General features: G+C 36.0%; 2 protein-coding genes across 2 annotated transcripts; both read left to right on the forward strand.

Moving 5' to 3' along the window:
• The first annotated feature begins 8,144 nt into the window (after nt 1-8,144).
• On the forward strand, nt 8,145-9,994 carry LOC141620464 (protein FAR1-RELATED SEQUENCE 5-like). Its single transcript, XM_074437327.1, has 4 exons — nt 8,145-8,187; nt 8,642-9,126; nt 9,395-9,460; nt 9,647-9,994. The coding sequence occupies exons 1-4, from the start codon at nt 8,145-8,147 to the stop codon at nt 9,992-9,994; spliced, it is 942 nt and encodes a 313-aa protein (XP_074293428.1).
• A 95-nt stretch (nt 9,995-10,089) lies between these two features.
• Nucleotides 10,090-11,656, forward strand: LOC141620465 (protein FAR-RED IMPAIRED RESPONSE 1-like). The gene is made up of 3 exons (XM_074437328.1): nt 10,090-10,795; nt 11,071-11,151; nt 11,265-11,656. Exons 1-3 carry the CDS (start codon nt 10,090-10,092, stop codon nt 11,654-11,656), a joined length of 1,179 nt encoding a protein of 392 aa, XP_074293429.1.
• The last annotated feature ends 5,069 nt before the right edge of the window (nt 11,657-16,725 follow it).

The raw sequence follows: 16,725 nt of genomic DNA on the forward strand, positions 1-16,725 counted from the left end.
CAAGCCGCTTTCGTCCAGGGGCGCAACATTTTTGAGAATATCATGATGACCCAAAACCTCATTAAAAATTACAATCAAAGCAATACCACTCCCAGATGCCTCATTAAGGTTGATATTCGGAAGGCTTTCGACTCCATTCAATGGGTTTTCATTTCTAACATGCTTACCGGGCTTCATTTCCCAGCAACTTTTGTTAAATGGGTCATGGGTTGCATCACCTCAACATGGTTCACGCTGAAGATAAATGGCAGCCAATGTGGTTTCTTCCCGGGTAAATCGGGAGTTCGGCAAGGGGACCCTATCTCTCCTTATATTTTTGTTCTTGGGATGGAAATGCTCTCCAGACACTTACGTTGCATCCATCACCTCCACCAGGTTTCCTATCACCCAAAATGTGCGAAACTAAACCTCAATCACCTGATTTTCGCTGACGACCTAATGATCTTTATGAGGGGGGACACCCCTTCTGTTGTGGCTGCTGCCCAATGCCAGGTCTCTTTTGCTTCTATCTCGGGTCTGCATGCTAGCCCTACCAAAACTAGCATCTACTACGGAGGAGTCCATGACGATGTTAAAAGGCAAATTCGGACTCTCACTGGCTATACTGAAGATAAATTCCCTTTCCGCTATCTTGGCATTACTATGAATCCCGGGCGTCTTTCTCCCAGCATGTTCAACATCATGATTGACAAAATTCAGAGCTCAATTCACCATTGGTCTGGAAACCTCCTTTCCTATGCCGGGAAGCTTCAACTCATCAACGCGGTCGTCTTTGGCTTGGAAAACGTTTGGTGCTCTGTTTTGCTCCTGCCTTCCCACATCCTCAAAATAGTTAACAAACTTTGTAAGGACTATTTTTGGGGAATCTCTGGTAAGCAAAGACGGATGACTTTCAAGGGGTGGTCCTCCATTTGCAAGCCTTGGTTAGAAGGAGGATACAATGTCAAGGAATTGCTTAGCTGGAATAAAGCGCTCCTTTGCAAGTGGGTCTGGCAGCTCACTCAAAACAGAGACGGAATATGGGACCGTTGGAACCGTACTTACAACTATAGAGACCACTCTTTTTGGGATGCTCAGGCAAGGAGCTGGCACGCCGAAAGCTGGCGCGACATTATCAAAACGAAAAATTCCATTCTTGAAATTGCTGGTTCAAGCGCTAATGCTCAACGGATGTTGAACGCCTGCGTCTCTCACGGTCAGTTCAGGGTTGGAAAAGCGTACCATTTTTTCAGGGATAAGGGCCACTCCACGAGGTGGGTTGCTGCCCTCACGGCCCCTTGTGTCTTGCCCAAGCATCGTTTGTGCACCATTCAAGCAGGGCAACGTCAACTCCCAACTGTTGACAACTTAAGCAAACGTGGCTTCTTCCACACCAACTGGTGCTCCCTTTGCTGCCACGCCGCTGAGTCCCACCGGCATCTTTTCTTCCGGTGCCCCTTCTCGCTCCAGGTGATGAATTCCATGCTTCTCTGGCTGGGTCCCTCGGTTTTAGAAGATGCAAATGATATTAAAAGCTGCTTATACAAGCTGCTGGGAGGAGGTAAAAAGCGGATTTGGAGGAACGATGTGGCCGCGAGCTGTGTTGCAGGTATGGTCTACGAAATCTGGAATGCGAGAAACACCCGTATCTTTGGAGGAGCTGTGAACACCCCTGCCCAGATTGCTACTTCTCTGCAGCAAACGTTAAAGCTCAGGTTTTCGGACAACTCGGATAGACGAATGCAAAACTGGCTGGCAACTAGAATCTAACGGCTGTTTCGTTCTCTAGTTTACATCTCTTGGCTGTTTTTGACATTCGGTTTTTTTTTAGTACTTGTTGGGTTTTGGTTTTTGTAAGTTTCCTTCTCATTTTTCTTTCCCTATATGGATGAATAAAATGAGTTTAACTTTCTTACAAAAAAAAAAAAAAATAAAAAAAAAATAATAATAATAATAATAATAATAATAATATGTAAAGGTAATAAGAATTATATCAATAATTATCCTAATAATAATAATAATAATGTTATGGCAATAATACAATTAGTAAAGATATTTGTGGAAATCCTACTTATGGCAAGACTAGTATAATAATAATAAAGAGAGAAACTTTCCTAAAATAATACTACCTTACTACTATATAAGCAAGGCTAACCTAAGCATAAATCCTTATTCCACATAAAAACTCATAATATCACATAAAAGAGAGAGAGGGGGAGAATTAAAAGGGGAAAAAGAAGAGAAGTTCATCATCTTTTATTTTGTAAGTTCATCTTTAATCTTTAAAAGTTTAGAATAAAGTTACAGCAATTCTGTAAATCTGTAAGTTGTCTTAAACGAATTATCAGACCGTCTTAAAATCGTTGTCTTCGAAAACATAAAGAATAGACTTAGGTTATTTTCAAGTCTAGTTGATGCCTGTAAAATCTCGTAGTAATTGAACTTGTAGATTTTCCAGAATAAATTCTTTATGAACATGTCGAGTTAGAATCCGCGAATGAACTATTAGGCTAAAATTTATTTTGTAAACCTAATTTATAAATTGAAATTGAGTTGGGTCTTTCGCAAACATTAAAATTGGAGAGTCTAGATGATGTTAGGCTTTTGTTTCACTTGAAAAGGATTTGTTAAACGTATTTTAGAGGTCAATACTTTTTATGGGACGGAATTCGTCAGTATTTATGATTCCTTCAAGAAAACCCTGATAAGTCTGGAATTTGAAGAAAGTCTATTTCACAAGAATTGTAGATATGTGTCTTAGGGTTCCAATCCCACTTGTCTTGCATCGTTTGGATTTTTATTGAATTAATTATGAATTTTATAGCGAGACTGAACCGTGCTGTAAAACGGTAGAATTAGAGATTTAGCTTTGAAGTTGTCAAAAGGATTAGGACGTGATGGGAATAGGATAAGTGCATGATTAGTTGGTTGATTATTGGTTATATAGTAATTGTACATAATTATGTTATGTAGGTTATGAATTGATAAAGGATTAGTTTTGATTGCTTGTTTGACTCGCGTGATTCGAAGATTTGCGAAAAGGTAGGATAGCTACTCAATCACTTTAATGTTTACTTGAATGATATTATCTGATTGTATTAGTTGAATTGTTTGGAATTGTGATGGATGATATATGGTTGTTGGTTGGTTGTATTGAGATGATTTGATTTTTTACTACCTCAGCTCGTGACTGAGATGATTTGATTATTGACTACCTCAGCTCGTGACTGAGATGATTATATTATATTGATTATTGGATTCCTCAGCTTTGTGTCTGAGATGGTAAGAATGTTGTATAACCGAATTGTTTGCATTTCATATCATGAGCACTTGCATTGGTTTCCCAGCGGTTTGCGGGACTTGTCTCGGGATGTTATTGAGATTATCCCGGCCAGGGATTGGCGGGATGAACGGGAGCCTCGGAGGATGATCATGAGCATGCATTGCATTTGCATTTAATAATGTTCTTATATCCATTTATTGTGGTTGTTTGGCTATTCCTACTCAACCTCGTGGTTGACAGTGTATTCGTGAACACTGTGGTGAACCTTAATGGGAGCAGATTTGACAGGTACTAAAGATTAGCTGACTTGGGAGCTTATGGGAATACGTGAGGACTTGGCCAATCTACCTAGAAGTCTAGATCACATAGAATATTTAATCACTATATTTATTTCCGCTACGAGTTGTAATGATTTCATATTAAGTTTTAGTTGGTTAAGTTGTAATAAACATGTAATCATTAAGTTTTAATTTAAAGTACTTTGGTGAGTTGGACTTTGTTATTCACTACCTCGGGAAACCGAGATGGTAACAGTTCTATTTATTTGGGAATGTCTAGCTAAAGGCTCCTGAATAAATGGGGGTGTTACAATGGCACTCTCAAATCTCATCCAAATTCCTACGAGAGTCCCATATTTATTTTCAAATCTCTTGAAGAAGCTATTCGAACTCTCTGATCTTTGTGTGGTTTTTAAAATGTTGTCCATCGGCACATTCCTGAAAAAAGCGGGTATCCACTGATCTCGTTCCCAAACTTGTCAGTCAACCATTTATTTTCTTCTGGCGAAAACTCGCTAATGACCTTAGCCCAATTCTCTTCAAATTCCTCCGGCTCCAAGTCCTCGCTCCAGACAACATTGTTCAGACGACTTAAGAAATCAGTCTCTTTGCAAATTGTGCTCCCAACCTTGTCTGTTACTTTCTTCATAATGTGCCACATGCAAAAGCGATGTCTTGCTTTTTTGAACATGGCTGCAAGTCACAAAATCCACGTTATCTATTGTCAGAGATCTTTGGTCACAAATCAAGCTCTAAGATTCACTAAACAAGGTCTCAGATTCACAAGATAAGAGAAATAACAAAATAGGCAATTTCAACAACTTATGACCAAGTTTAAGAATATTAGCTTTGTGTTTCACATAACAAGCCCAAAGATTCACTGAACAAGGTCTGAGATTCACAAGATAAGGTCTAAGATTCACAAAATTAAGAGCAAAATAGATGATTTTAAACCACGACCAAGTTTCACATAACAAGCCCAAAGATTCACTGAACAAGGTCTGAGATTCACAAGATAAGGTCTGAGATTCACAAGATAAAGTCTGAGATTCACAAAACAAGGTCTCAGATTCACAAGATAAGAGAAATAACAAAATAGGCAATTTCAACACCTTATGACCAAGTTTAAGAATATTAGCTTTGTGTTTCACAAATCAAGATCTATGTTTCACAAAACACGCTCTATGATTCACAAAATAAACTTCAAGATTCACGAATAATGTTCCTAGATTCACCAAATAAATAACCAGTTTCACAAAAGTAAGATATTCCAAACACACAGGCGCATTTATTATTCCGGCATCTTGGTCATGATGATGTAATTGGGTTCTTTGCCACCCATTGCTTTAGGAGAACTATTTGAAATGCCCAAATAAATGAGTCATCGTCTTCATGATCTAAAAGCACGCATCCAAATGTTATTGACTTTTTGTGATTGTCAATGCCAGTGAAAGGTGCAAATTTCATGTTATATTTGTTTGTTCCATAGGTTGGATCGAATGAAATAGCATCACCAAACAATGCGTAACATCTGATGGAATCCGCATTTGTCCAAAAAATTCTTGTCAAAGCACATCAAGATCTGTTTCATATGAAAATACCAACCCTTTTGTTTCTCGGAGGGTTTCTAAACGAGAGATGAACATATGTCCATCCTTGCCATTAAGTAGACACTTTACATTCCTTTGGAAATTCTTGAACTGCGTAAGGGTAGCTCCAACATTTTTGAAACCCTCTGCTTGTTCCTTGCATAATTTGTATGTTAAACTAGCCCCGACATTCAATCTCGAATTTTGGATAATCAACTGCTTATGATATTCGTTCAGTTGATTTATATTAACAGCAAGTTTCTCAAATTCCCTATTTTTGACAGGCGTCACTGGATGATTGTGACCCTCACGGAATTGTTCAATCTTGTACATCTTTTCATGGAACATGAATTTTATCATTGCTTCACAACCCCACCTTTTAATTTTAGTTATTCTTGTACCACTTTGCTTATTGGAACTCTCAGCTTCACCTGCACCTCCACCCTTTTTCGTACTGGTTTTAGCAGTTTTTGTTTTTCTATTTGCACTTATTGCACCAGCTTTTGTTTTGTCACCAGTTTCAACGGTTGTTGTTTTTGCATCAGCTTTGGGAGGACGATTTTTCCTGTTATTAAAACCTTGACGATGACAAACCATGCATTTTGTTCGAATAACACCATCTTTAAACCTCTTAGTTGAAAACTTCCTTGCTTCAAACCCACAAGCAATAGCATAAATTTTATAGAACAACATTGCTGACTCTAAGTCCACAAATGTTTGCCAACCACGGGTGTAAACTTCTCTTCAATCCTACTTATCCATTGCTCAGTGCCACCCGGTGTGTAAGTTACCAAAGTAGTAGGTGTGGAAATAGTTGGCATTGTAGGGGTTGTTAAGACAGCAGTAGAACCCTCACCATCCTGACCAGAACCAACATTAGAGCAAGGAACCTCACCACAACCGACACGAGGCGTCACACTACACTGTGAGTTGTTGTTGACATTTGAATCAATACCTAAGAAGATAAAAGGTTCACAAAGTCACATCTCACATTCACAAAACAAGGCTTAAGATTCACTAAATAAGGTCTGTGATTCACAAATAAAGTCTGAGGATATTATCTGAGCAAGGAAGAGAGCAGAATAGGTCATTCCTAAAGGGTTCACAAAAAGAGCTCTAGGATTCACAAACACAAGGACTGAGATTCACAAGTTCACTTTTTGGTTCAAATTATTAGTTCAGTTTTTAATCTTACCCAGGTTATATATATTAGTTATTAAGTTTCACAAAATAACCTTCTAGTTTCACAAACTACGGTCTCTGCTTCACACAAAAAGAAATAAATAAATTGCATCAGTAACGTTTAACAACAGAGATTCACAAAATAAGGCCCAAGATTCACTAAAAAAAGGCTGAGATTCACTAAATAAAGTATCGGATTATTAGTTCAAATAATTTTAAAAAACATTGGTGAAGATTTTTAAGTTTTATTTAATTATCACACTATCATCATTTGCTAAGATTCACTGAGTAAGGTATGAGATTCACAAAATAAGGTCTAAGATTCACAAAATAAGTAAAAGAGCAGCAAAGATGATTCTAACCACTTATGATGACCAAGTTTCACAAAACAAGCTCTAAGATTCACTAAACTAGGTCTGAGATTCACAAAATAAGGTCTGAGATTCACCAAACAGCAAAATCCACTCAATTCATAAACTCTTACAGTAACAATTCAACCAACTATTACAGTCACACAATTAGGTCCTAAGATTCACAAATTCAACTCAATTCATAAACTAAACCTTGCAAAAAACCTGAAATACAATATCGATCCATATATTCCATAATAATCGAGCAGAAATTTTGACAAATGCAAATTGAATCAGAAAACATGAGATTTTACAAAAATTACATAAAAAACGATATACCTGATTCAATAACACTATTATCATCAGTCATTGTGATATCTACAATCTCCATAGCAATTAGAGCTGCAAAATCATCAAAAACAATTTAGTAAGTAGTACGAAATCGCGAGAAAAAGGAAATCGTTCAAAATATTGGTCAAATTCGAACGTTCTATTTACAAAATCGTTCAATTTGATCAAATTCGAACCTAATATCATGAATTTATGAGTGAATTGACATAATTGTATGAATATACTCAATTTTGATCAAAATTATGAAATTACCTGAAAATTAATCGATTTTTCTTCTGAAATTACTTGAATCAACGTTGTTGAATGTTGTTTTGATGAAATCCACGAACAATCGATGAACAAATTGATGAGCTTTGCTGAATAATTTCCGTTGAACGAACGAGAGCTTGCTTGTTGAAGAATTTTCAGGAAAACAATTTTGTTTTTATATTTTAGAGAGATAGTGTGTAATTGGGCTATTGTATGATTTAATATTTTAGTGAGAGAAAGTATTTTGGGCTAAATGAAAAGATTTGGAATGACCCCTCAATTTTCAGCCTAATGAATAATAGGAAGTTAGTCCATAAATGAAGGATTAATGAAGGAATTTGGTGAGGTCGGCCGCCTCGCCATAATTAACGGCCTCACCGGATTCGGACTCTCTCTCTCTCTCTCTCTCTCTCTCTCTCTCTCTCTCTATATATATATATATATATATATATATATATATATATATATATATATATATATATATATATATATATATATATATATAGCCAAGTTCAAATGAGTCCACTCAAATATATGAGTCCCTAAGTCCTTTTTTTGGCCATTGGATTAGGTGAAACCAAAGGTTGAGATTAGTTTGAGTTTTACGTAAAAAAAAAAAAAGAAATCAACTAATAATCATAATGAATACACTTTTTATTCTCCCAACACTAATTACCTCGTATTCATTAGCACAATTGTAATATCCCCTTTCACGTGCAACTGTATCCTTCTCTATAACCCTTTCTTCTTACTCATATTACTCCCTAAAAAATTATTCTTCGTACTGGTTTAATAACATCCTTTCATCCTTTAGTTAGTTCTTTAATATTTCCTTAAATTTTCGACCATATTCATCCTCTATTTAGTTCATCACTTATATTTCATGGCTGACATGGAGATTGTAGTTTATGAGGCTGTTGAGAACGGTAAGATGAGTACTTGTAATTTAATTCTTCTATGGAGATATTTTACTAGTTATCATTGTTAAACGTCTGTATAGTTAGAAAAGGGATTGTGTTTAGATAAGTAGTAATATTTGCACGGTGTGAAATTTATCTTTATATTTTTTTGTGGGGGTGGAAGATGAACATGTGGTGTTTGTATGTAGACATATTAGAAGAGGGAGAGGGAAGGAGGTAAGGGAAAAAAGGTTACAGAACTTTTTTTTAAACGATGGAGGGGAGACGAGTAGTCGTTGGCTGTAGTTTTTGGTTTAGGGTTGGTGACAATTTTTGGCGTAATTAAAGTTTCAGTTGTTGTACATTAGAGTTTTTTTAGCAGATTTTTGGTACTGATATGTTTGTACGTTGGTTTAGTTTCCTTTGATTAGTGTTTTTTTTTGTACTAAATTGTTTTTATTTTATTATTTTGTGTCGTCAGTTACAGCTGATGTAGATGATGAAACAATTCCACCAGTGTCAGAGGAAGACTTTTGTAAGCAGTTGGGGGACGTATTCACACCATACATTAGGATGGAGTTTGGGGATATTGAGGAAGCTATAACATTTTATAAGGTGTACGCACTTGGGGTTGGGTTCGATGTGAGAAAATACACAACTAAAAAGTGGCGTGACGGAACTATAAAATCAAAACTATTGGTTTGTAATAGGGAGGGGTTTACAAAATCAAGTAACGAAAGTCCGGGTAAGGAAGAAGATGGAAGTAAGCAGGGGAGAAGAAATAAGCTAAAGAGGATTGGTTGTAAAGCTCGGATGAGGTTATTTTCAAAAAATGGTGTGCTTTTAGTGGACCGGTTTCATGAAGAACATAATCACGATCTTGTTGCTGTCAAAGATAGGGAGTTTCAAAAATTATCCAAAAATATTTCCAAGTATCACATGGGACTAATTGCCTCAAATTCAAGGGTTAGTAACTTAAAGTTTTAAAATTTACGGTTAAAGTTTCACAATGTACTTTTAAAGTTTCAATAGTGAGTCTGTGTTATGCTGTCATAGTTTTTATGTTGTAAGTTATTGTTGTTTTAATTTTTGTATATTACAATTTCGTAGTTCACGCATAAAGATCCATTACTGAAATATGTAGTTGAATTTCCGGAAATAGATTTAATGTTTCACAAAGTGTGAATTAAACTTTCAAAATTGCCGTTATAAGTTTCAGTGCTATATGTGGCAGTTTGCAGACATGAACTGTGTTGAAGTTGCAAAATTTGTCGTTAAAATTTTAAAGTTAACCTCTGAAGTTTTAGTGCTCAGCTTGGGTGTTAAAAGTCAGGAAAGATAATGTTGTAATTTTTTTTCCACGAACGGAGTTAAAGTTTCAGAAAAGAGTGTTGAATTTTTGAATGGAACGGTTAAAGTTTCATTGACAGTTACGTTTGTGAGAATGAATTTTACTGAATAGGGTTGGTTTGTTAATTCATTGCAGCTGAATATTGGAGCAACAAGGACTTACAGAATGTGTAAGGAGGTTGTTAACGGGTTCCACAATATAGGGGCTAGTTTGAACGACTTCAAAAATTTTCAAAGAGACATAAAGTGTTTTATTCATGAAAGGGACGGACAACTTTTCATTGATCACTTCAAGAACATGGCAGAGACTCGGCCAGACTTCTACTTCGACTATGATGTTGACGTAGATGGTAGCCTACGACGCGCAATTTGGGCGGATGGCATTGGTAGGAGGAACTACTCTGTCTTTGGAGATGCCGTTTCTTACGACCCTACTTACTCCACTAACAAGTACAAGATGGTTTTCACTCCTTCACAGGATTGACAACCATAAACGATCAATAACTTTTCATTTGTGCCCTTATAGCGAAAGAAACTACGGAATCGTTTAATTGGGTGTTCGAGAGGTTTTTGATTGCTATGGGGGGAAAGGAACCAGAGTACATAATAACAGATCAAGATCCTGGAATAATTGCGTCAGTACCCGAAAATTTCAAGACAGCACGGCACCGGTTCTGCATATGGCATATTATGAATAAGGTTCCCTGTAAGTATGGTAGCAAAAGGAAAGATTACCAGGTATTTATAAAAAAGTTAAATGCTATTGTATGGGACGAGGAACTTGAAGCAGAGGAGTTCGACAATAGATGGTCAGCAATAATGGAGGAACACGTATCCGCTTACATTGAATGGTTTACGGACTGCTATGATATAAGGAGGCAGTGGGTGATGGCGCACTGTAAGGACTTGAGAATGGGTGGTATTATGAGGACGACACAGCGGTCGGAAAGTGAAAACAGTTTTTTCAAGAGGTTTGAGGCGAGAAATGGTACTCTTGTTGAGTTTTGGATGCGCTTTCAAAGTGCTTTGGACCAACAAAGACACAACCAGAAGAGGCTTGATAACGAAAACCGTCATTCAAACCCAAAGTTATGCAGTAAGTTGGCATTAGAGAGTGATGGTGCGAAGATTTACACACATGATATTTTCGAGGAGTTTCAAGAGGAGTTAAAGAATGCAATTGGTGGATTTAGTTGCAAGGGTTTCTTGGAGTCGAACAACTTAGAGGTTACTACCTTGAAGGATTCATTGGGAGGCCGTAATTTTGATGTTCAGTATAACCCAGGTATGAGTAATTTAGTACGTTGTAGATTTATTACTTGTTAATAAGTGTTTTACATAGTTGAAGTATTAGTATTTCATGAAATTGTCTTAAAGTTTCAAAGTGTAAGTAATAAACTTTGTCATAGTTGAAGTATTAGTACGTTGATTTATTAATTGTTAAGAAGTGTTTTACATAGTTGAAGTATTAGAATTTCATGAAATTGTCTTAAAGTTTCAAAGTGTAAGTAATAAAGTTTCTGTTAGTCATGAAAGTTTCAATTTCATTTGCTAACTCAGGGACTTTTGAGGCGAGCTGTTCCTGTAAACTTTTTGAGAGGAAGGGACTACTCTGCAGGCACATAATTTGGATTTATTCCGGTAATGGGGTAAAAAAAATCCGGAATCTGCGATTGCTAGGAGATGGACAAAGGATGCATTGCGGAGTGGTGACTATAGTACCAGGGAGTGTACAGATGACATGGATATTGTAGACAGTAAGCAACTTCAGATGACAAAATTGTGGTCGGAAATTCACGAAACAATTGGAGTGCTTGTTGATAAGGAAAAGGAAGACGTTGAAGGTCTTACTAATTTAATAAGGGAATTTAGAGAGAAGCTGACACCGGTTGGTGAGAAGTTGAATAAACAACACCAAATGGAGAAATTGCTTGGTTGTAAAGCAAGTAAGGAAACAAAGGGAGTGGGAAAAGAATTTTGTCTAGTAGGACGAAGGCCGTTGCAATTGCCAGTAAGCCGAAACGCATGTGCAATAATTGCAAGCAAATGGCACACCATGACAAGAGGAACTGTCCCAACCCTTTTGCTGACCGTCCACCGCAATTGTCGGAATCATCTGAAGAAGAGGAGGAAGAAGAAGAAGTAGACGACTTGTCGGAGGAGTAGGAATTTTTTTATATTAAAATGTATTCATGAAGTTAATGTCTAAGTTTTTTTGGTAAAACTTTGAAGTTAATCTTTTGTATGCAAGGGAAGTAGATGTTTGTGTAGTCGTGGTCTACGTTCGAAATTTTTTATTTTAAAATTCTGAAGTTTATGGTGAAATTTAAGGTAGCCAATTTTGGGATTGAAAAATCCCATGCAGTGTTGAAGTTTCACAGTTATTCTGTTACAATTTCCAGGTTCAGGCATGAATTTTTAAAACTATTGCTTTGAAGTTTCAACATGACTGAGTTGAAGTTTCACAGTTGGTGCATAAAGTTTCAGAATGTGAACAGTTCTCATGAAATTTAAATATTATTGGCTGAAGTTTTGAAATTTTTGAGGTGAAATTTCAAAATACGTCTTAAAAGTTTGAAGAGTTAATAGTGGAATTTAAAAATTATCTACGTAGTTGAAGTTTTAACATGAGGGAGTTGAAATTTCAAAGGTGAGGATTAAAGTTTCAGATTGTCGACAATTGAAATGGAATTTAAATATTATTGGATGACGTTTCAAAGTTTGTGAGTTAAAATTTCGAAATGCGTCGTCAAAGTTTCAAAAGTTGACTTCGGGATTTTATTATTCTATGTTTGATTGAAGTTTCAACTTGAGTGAATTGAAATTTTGAAGTTGATGTTTAAATTTTCAGAATGTGGAGGCGTCACTTGAAATGTGAATAGCTTAGGTTAAAGTTTCAAAAGTTATGAGTTAAAATTTCAGAATGTATCGTCAAAGTTTCAAAAAGTGACTCTGGATTTTTTATTTTCATCCGTTTGGTTGAAGTTTCAACTTGAGTGAGTTGAAATTTCAATGTTGACGGTTAAAGTTTCACAATGTGGAGAATTCACTTGGAAGTGAAATATTTTAGGTTGAAATTCCAAAAGTTGTGAATTAAAATTTCAAAATGCGCTGTCAAAGTTTCAGTAGTTAAAAGTGGAATTTAAATATTATAAATGTAAATATTGTTGGCTGAAATTTTAAAATTTCTGATTTAAAGTTTTAAAATCCTTCGTCAAAGTTTCAGAAGTTTAGTTTGGAATTTTATTATTACATGCTTAGTTGAAGTTTCAACATGACTGAGTTGAAATTTCAAAGTTGAGGCTTAAAGTTTCAGACTGGATAATTCAATAGTTACAAAAATTTTAAACTAACATTTCAAACGATGGCCAAAAAGTTTGAACTGAAAACTTGCAGACTTTTTTCATTTAATGTTAATTCCTGCTAGAAAAGTATAGCTAGTACAAGTTTAAGTACATTCAAAACAGTACACATGATCAAACAGTAGTAGGCGAATGAAATATTAATAAAACACTGTTATTTTTTATTCAATATCTTCGAAACTTTACGCCTAGCATATACGACTTGCCATAAGCTTTCCTTTTCAGCAATAAATTTCTTCACATTGTCCATGGTTTCTGCTCGAACTTTGTTCATATCGGATAATACAAGGGTCGCAGCCAGTTGGATACACAGATAACGCCGGCCAACCTTCTTCGGAAGGTCTTCGTGCTCCAAAGGGGCACCCTCATAACATAACATGTGCATCATTGTAAATAATCCAGACTCGAGGTCGTTAGGTTTTGGACTCTGCCAACTTAATTTGATCTGTCGGTGCCTAAACTTAGGGACCTCTTCTGCTCCGCATACGCATCTTGATTCCAGGTAGTCACTCATTGCATTGGACTGCACATAAGTAAGATGTAGTCATAAGTTAAGTTACATATTAGTTGCATCGATATTCATCGTTGATATAGTAAGAAACTTACAATGATTTGAGACACCTTGAAGACTTTGGAATTCTTAAACTGCAGGTATAGCTGATGGTCAAGGACATCGATAGTCCTTGAAATGAAATTAATACATATGCAAGCAAAATGATCGTCAATATTAACTGGTACGAAGATGAGCTCTGCATTCAAGTTGAAGGTATGACCACAGTGCTTGATGTACAAGTCCCAAATATGGAATAGCGTATCGTAATACGCACTAGTCTGCGTCTCTTGTGTACCGTCTTCTTGGTTTTCCAACCATCGCATCACCACGTCCTGCGAAATATTTGTTCTTATAACTGGTTACAGAATATTTCCATTTGAATTATATAAATGTCATCTGAATTTAAAAGTAGATGCGTACCGTGTGGCGTATGCCTAGGAAAGCCATTCTTGGTACTTCGTTTGCATCTGACTCTATCTGATTCAACAACTTGGACCAACATTCAATAACAGTTGAGGACATTCTGCTATCAGGTAGCATTGACATAATCCCATCCCTACAAAGTATGGCATTGATTCCGTAATCTGCCAATTGTTCCCTGCAGCGTGAAATAAATGCGTCGTAAAAGTTGACTTTGGGATATTAATATTATCTGCTTGGTTGAAGTTTGAACTTGAGTGAATTGAAATTTCAAAGTTGATGCTTAAAGTTTCAAAATGTGGAGGAGTCATTTGAAATGTGAATAGTTTAGATTAAAATTTCAAAAGTTGTGAGTTAGAATTTCAGAATGTGTCGTCAAAGTTTCAAAAAGTGACTTTGGATTTTTATTTTCATCCGCTTGGTTGAAGTTTCAACTTGAAATAAAAATAATCAACCAATGCAACTTACATGGTAAGTGATTACTCACATTACAAATATAGTTCAATTGGCTATATGAACCAATACAGGTTAGATACCCAACTTACCTCGGGTCCAAATCGTGGTCGTCAAGGAAGCAGTAATCTGCTACGTGCTTCCTTATTGTGTTCATATCCTTCACTAGCAATTGGTTGCTCCATAGAGTCTTAGATATAACAAGGGTAGTTAAATCAGCAACACCGCAGTCGAGAGAGCAACCAAGACCATCACCGCTCCCCCTAGGACGACTTTTAACAGCTGATAACTCAGTTGCCGGAGAATGAGCTATTGGGGTTGTTGGTTGAGGTGTGGTTGGATCAGTTACACTTAAACGGGGACGCTTGGATCCTTCAACTCGTGGTTGGCTACTTCTTTTAGGGCCGACAGATTTAGAAGCTGATTCTGTGGACGTTGTTGGTGCTGCACAGACAATAAGTTTACCTTCTTTGAAGGATTTAGTCGCAGAAATAACCTCTTCCCTCGACTTGTTAATGTCACTTAGTACAAGCGTCGCAGCAATTTCAGCCCTGTACAAATTCATTGTGTCCATGGTGCCTAGCCCGCAGTCAAAGGGTTTGCCATTATAAAGGAGCATGTGAATCATCATATAGGTATCACAGTCATTGGCTGAGTATCCTAGACCTTGCCATGCAAAGTTAATATTTACAAGTTTAAACTCGGATAATGACTTGCCTTTGTCTAACCCTTTTGAAACCAAATACTTGCCCATTTCGATTGCCTGTATGTATTTGAAAATGGAAATGAATATAGATAATAAGCAAATATGTGAGCATTATATGTAGAAGGCAGATATATAAAATTCCTTCAACAGGTTAAAGTTTTAAAAAAAACAAATTAAACTTTCATGAATAACAGTTAAAGTTTCTTTGAATTTGAGTTAAAATTGCAGAGCTCAGGTTTCAGGTTTTGTAGATTAGAATTTCTGCGAACTAGTTTAAAGTTTCAGAAATTATAGTTAAGTTTCAAATTTTGGAGGTCAGGTTTAGTTTATGTAGATTAGAATTCTGGGAATAAGTTAAAGTTTCAAATATCATACTTAAAGTTTCAAAGTTCACGTTTAAAGTTTCAGTTCCAAGATTGGGTGTCAAAATCATTGGTAATTGTTAAAGTTTCATATTGTTGAATATAACATTTCAAAGTTGGCGGTTAAAGTTTTTGAGTTAAGGTTTGTGAGTGAAGTTTCAAACTAGTGGTTTAAAGTTTCAGATAATGTATGTTGAAATTTGAAATTGGAAGTTTCAGAAAATGTCAGTTAAAATTTTGAAGATGACGTTTGAAGTTTCAGTAAATGTGAGTTAAAAGTGCAAAGTTCAGGTTTTAATTTTTTGTAGAATTGAATGTATGTCAACTGGTTAAAAGTTTCAGAAATGGTAGTTAAAATTTCAAATCCCACGTTTAGAGTTTCACTATTAAGATTATGTTAAAATCCATGTAGACTCATGAAGTTTCATTTTTTGGGGTATAAAATTTCAAGGTTCGCAGTTAAAGTTTCTAAAGTAAATGTTGATTAAAGTTAGCAAGTACTGGTTTAAAGTTTCAGACAATGTGTGTTAAAATTTGGTGTTGGACGTTTAAAGTTTTAATATAGTCTTTTTGCTAAATTTTCAAAAGTTGATGAATGACTTAAAGTTTTAATACTGTTGTAGAAGTAGAATTAAAGGTACAAAGCTTGGGTGAAATGACTTACAGTTATAAATGCAATGTTTGAGATAAATAAAGTATCGAAATCTTCGCTGTATGAACGGTTGTCAAGGTATTCAACCTGCTTTGCGGGGAAATTTATACATACACAACTATAGTGAGGCGAATCACCTGATAACCCTGGAATGAAGACCTGAGAATATTCAACATAAACCTATTAATAAAACTTAAAATTAAGAATATTAAAATTATAAATCGAGATAATAATGGGTTTAAAAAGGTTACACATACCAAATCAGAATCTAGCTGAAATTGAGATACACAATCACTGACCCAAATGTCCCATGTTGTGAATATATCTTTAGTTAGGTCTAGCACTTCCCCTTTTTGTTTGTCTTCCCAAATTTGGAGTACAAGACTCTGTCATAAGATAGGGAACAAGTAAAAATTTCACACTTTGATGTAAAAAGTAAGTAACTGTGAAAAATGCGCACATACAGTGTGGGTAAGCCCAAAGAAACAGCGGGAAGTTTGGACTGGGGCAGTTTTATCAGTCATGATCTTGTTGAGTAACAGAGACCAGCAGTCGATAACATTGTTCGTGATCTCAAGACCGGGTTCTAACGACCAAATGTCCTCCCTCGGAATGAAGTACAGTCTTGTGTAGGATACGATTGTTTCCCTACAAAAAATGTGCAACTAGGAAGTCAATACAACAAAAGAAAGGGTATACAGTTCTTA

The sequence above is a fragment of the Silene latifolia genome, chromosome X (genome assembly GCF_048544455.1).
Source record: "Silene latifolia isolate original U9 population chromosome X, ASM4854445v1, whole genome shotgun sequence".
Lineage (NCBI taxonomy): Eukaryota > Viridiplantae > Streptophyta > Magnoliopsida > Caryophyllales > Caryophyllaceae > Silene > Silene latifolia.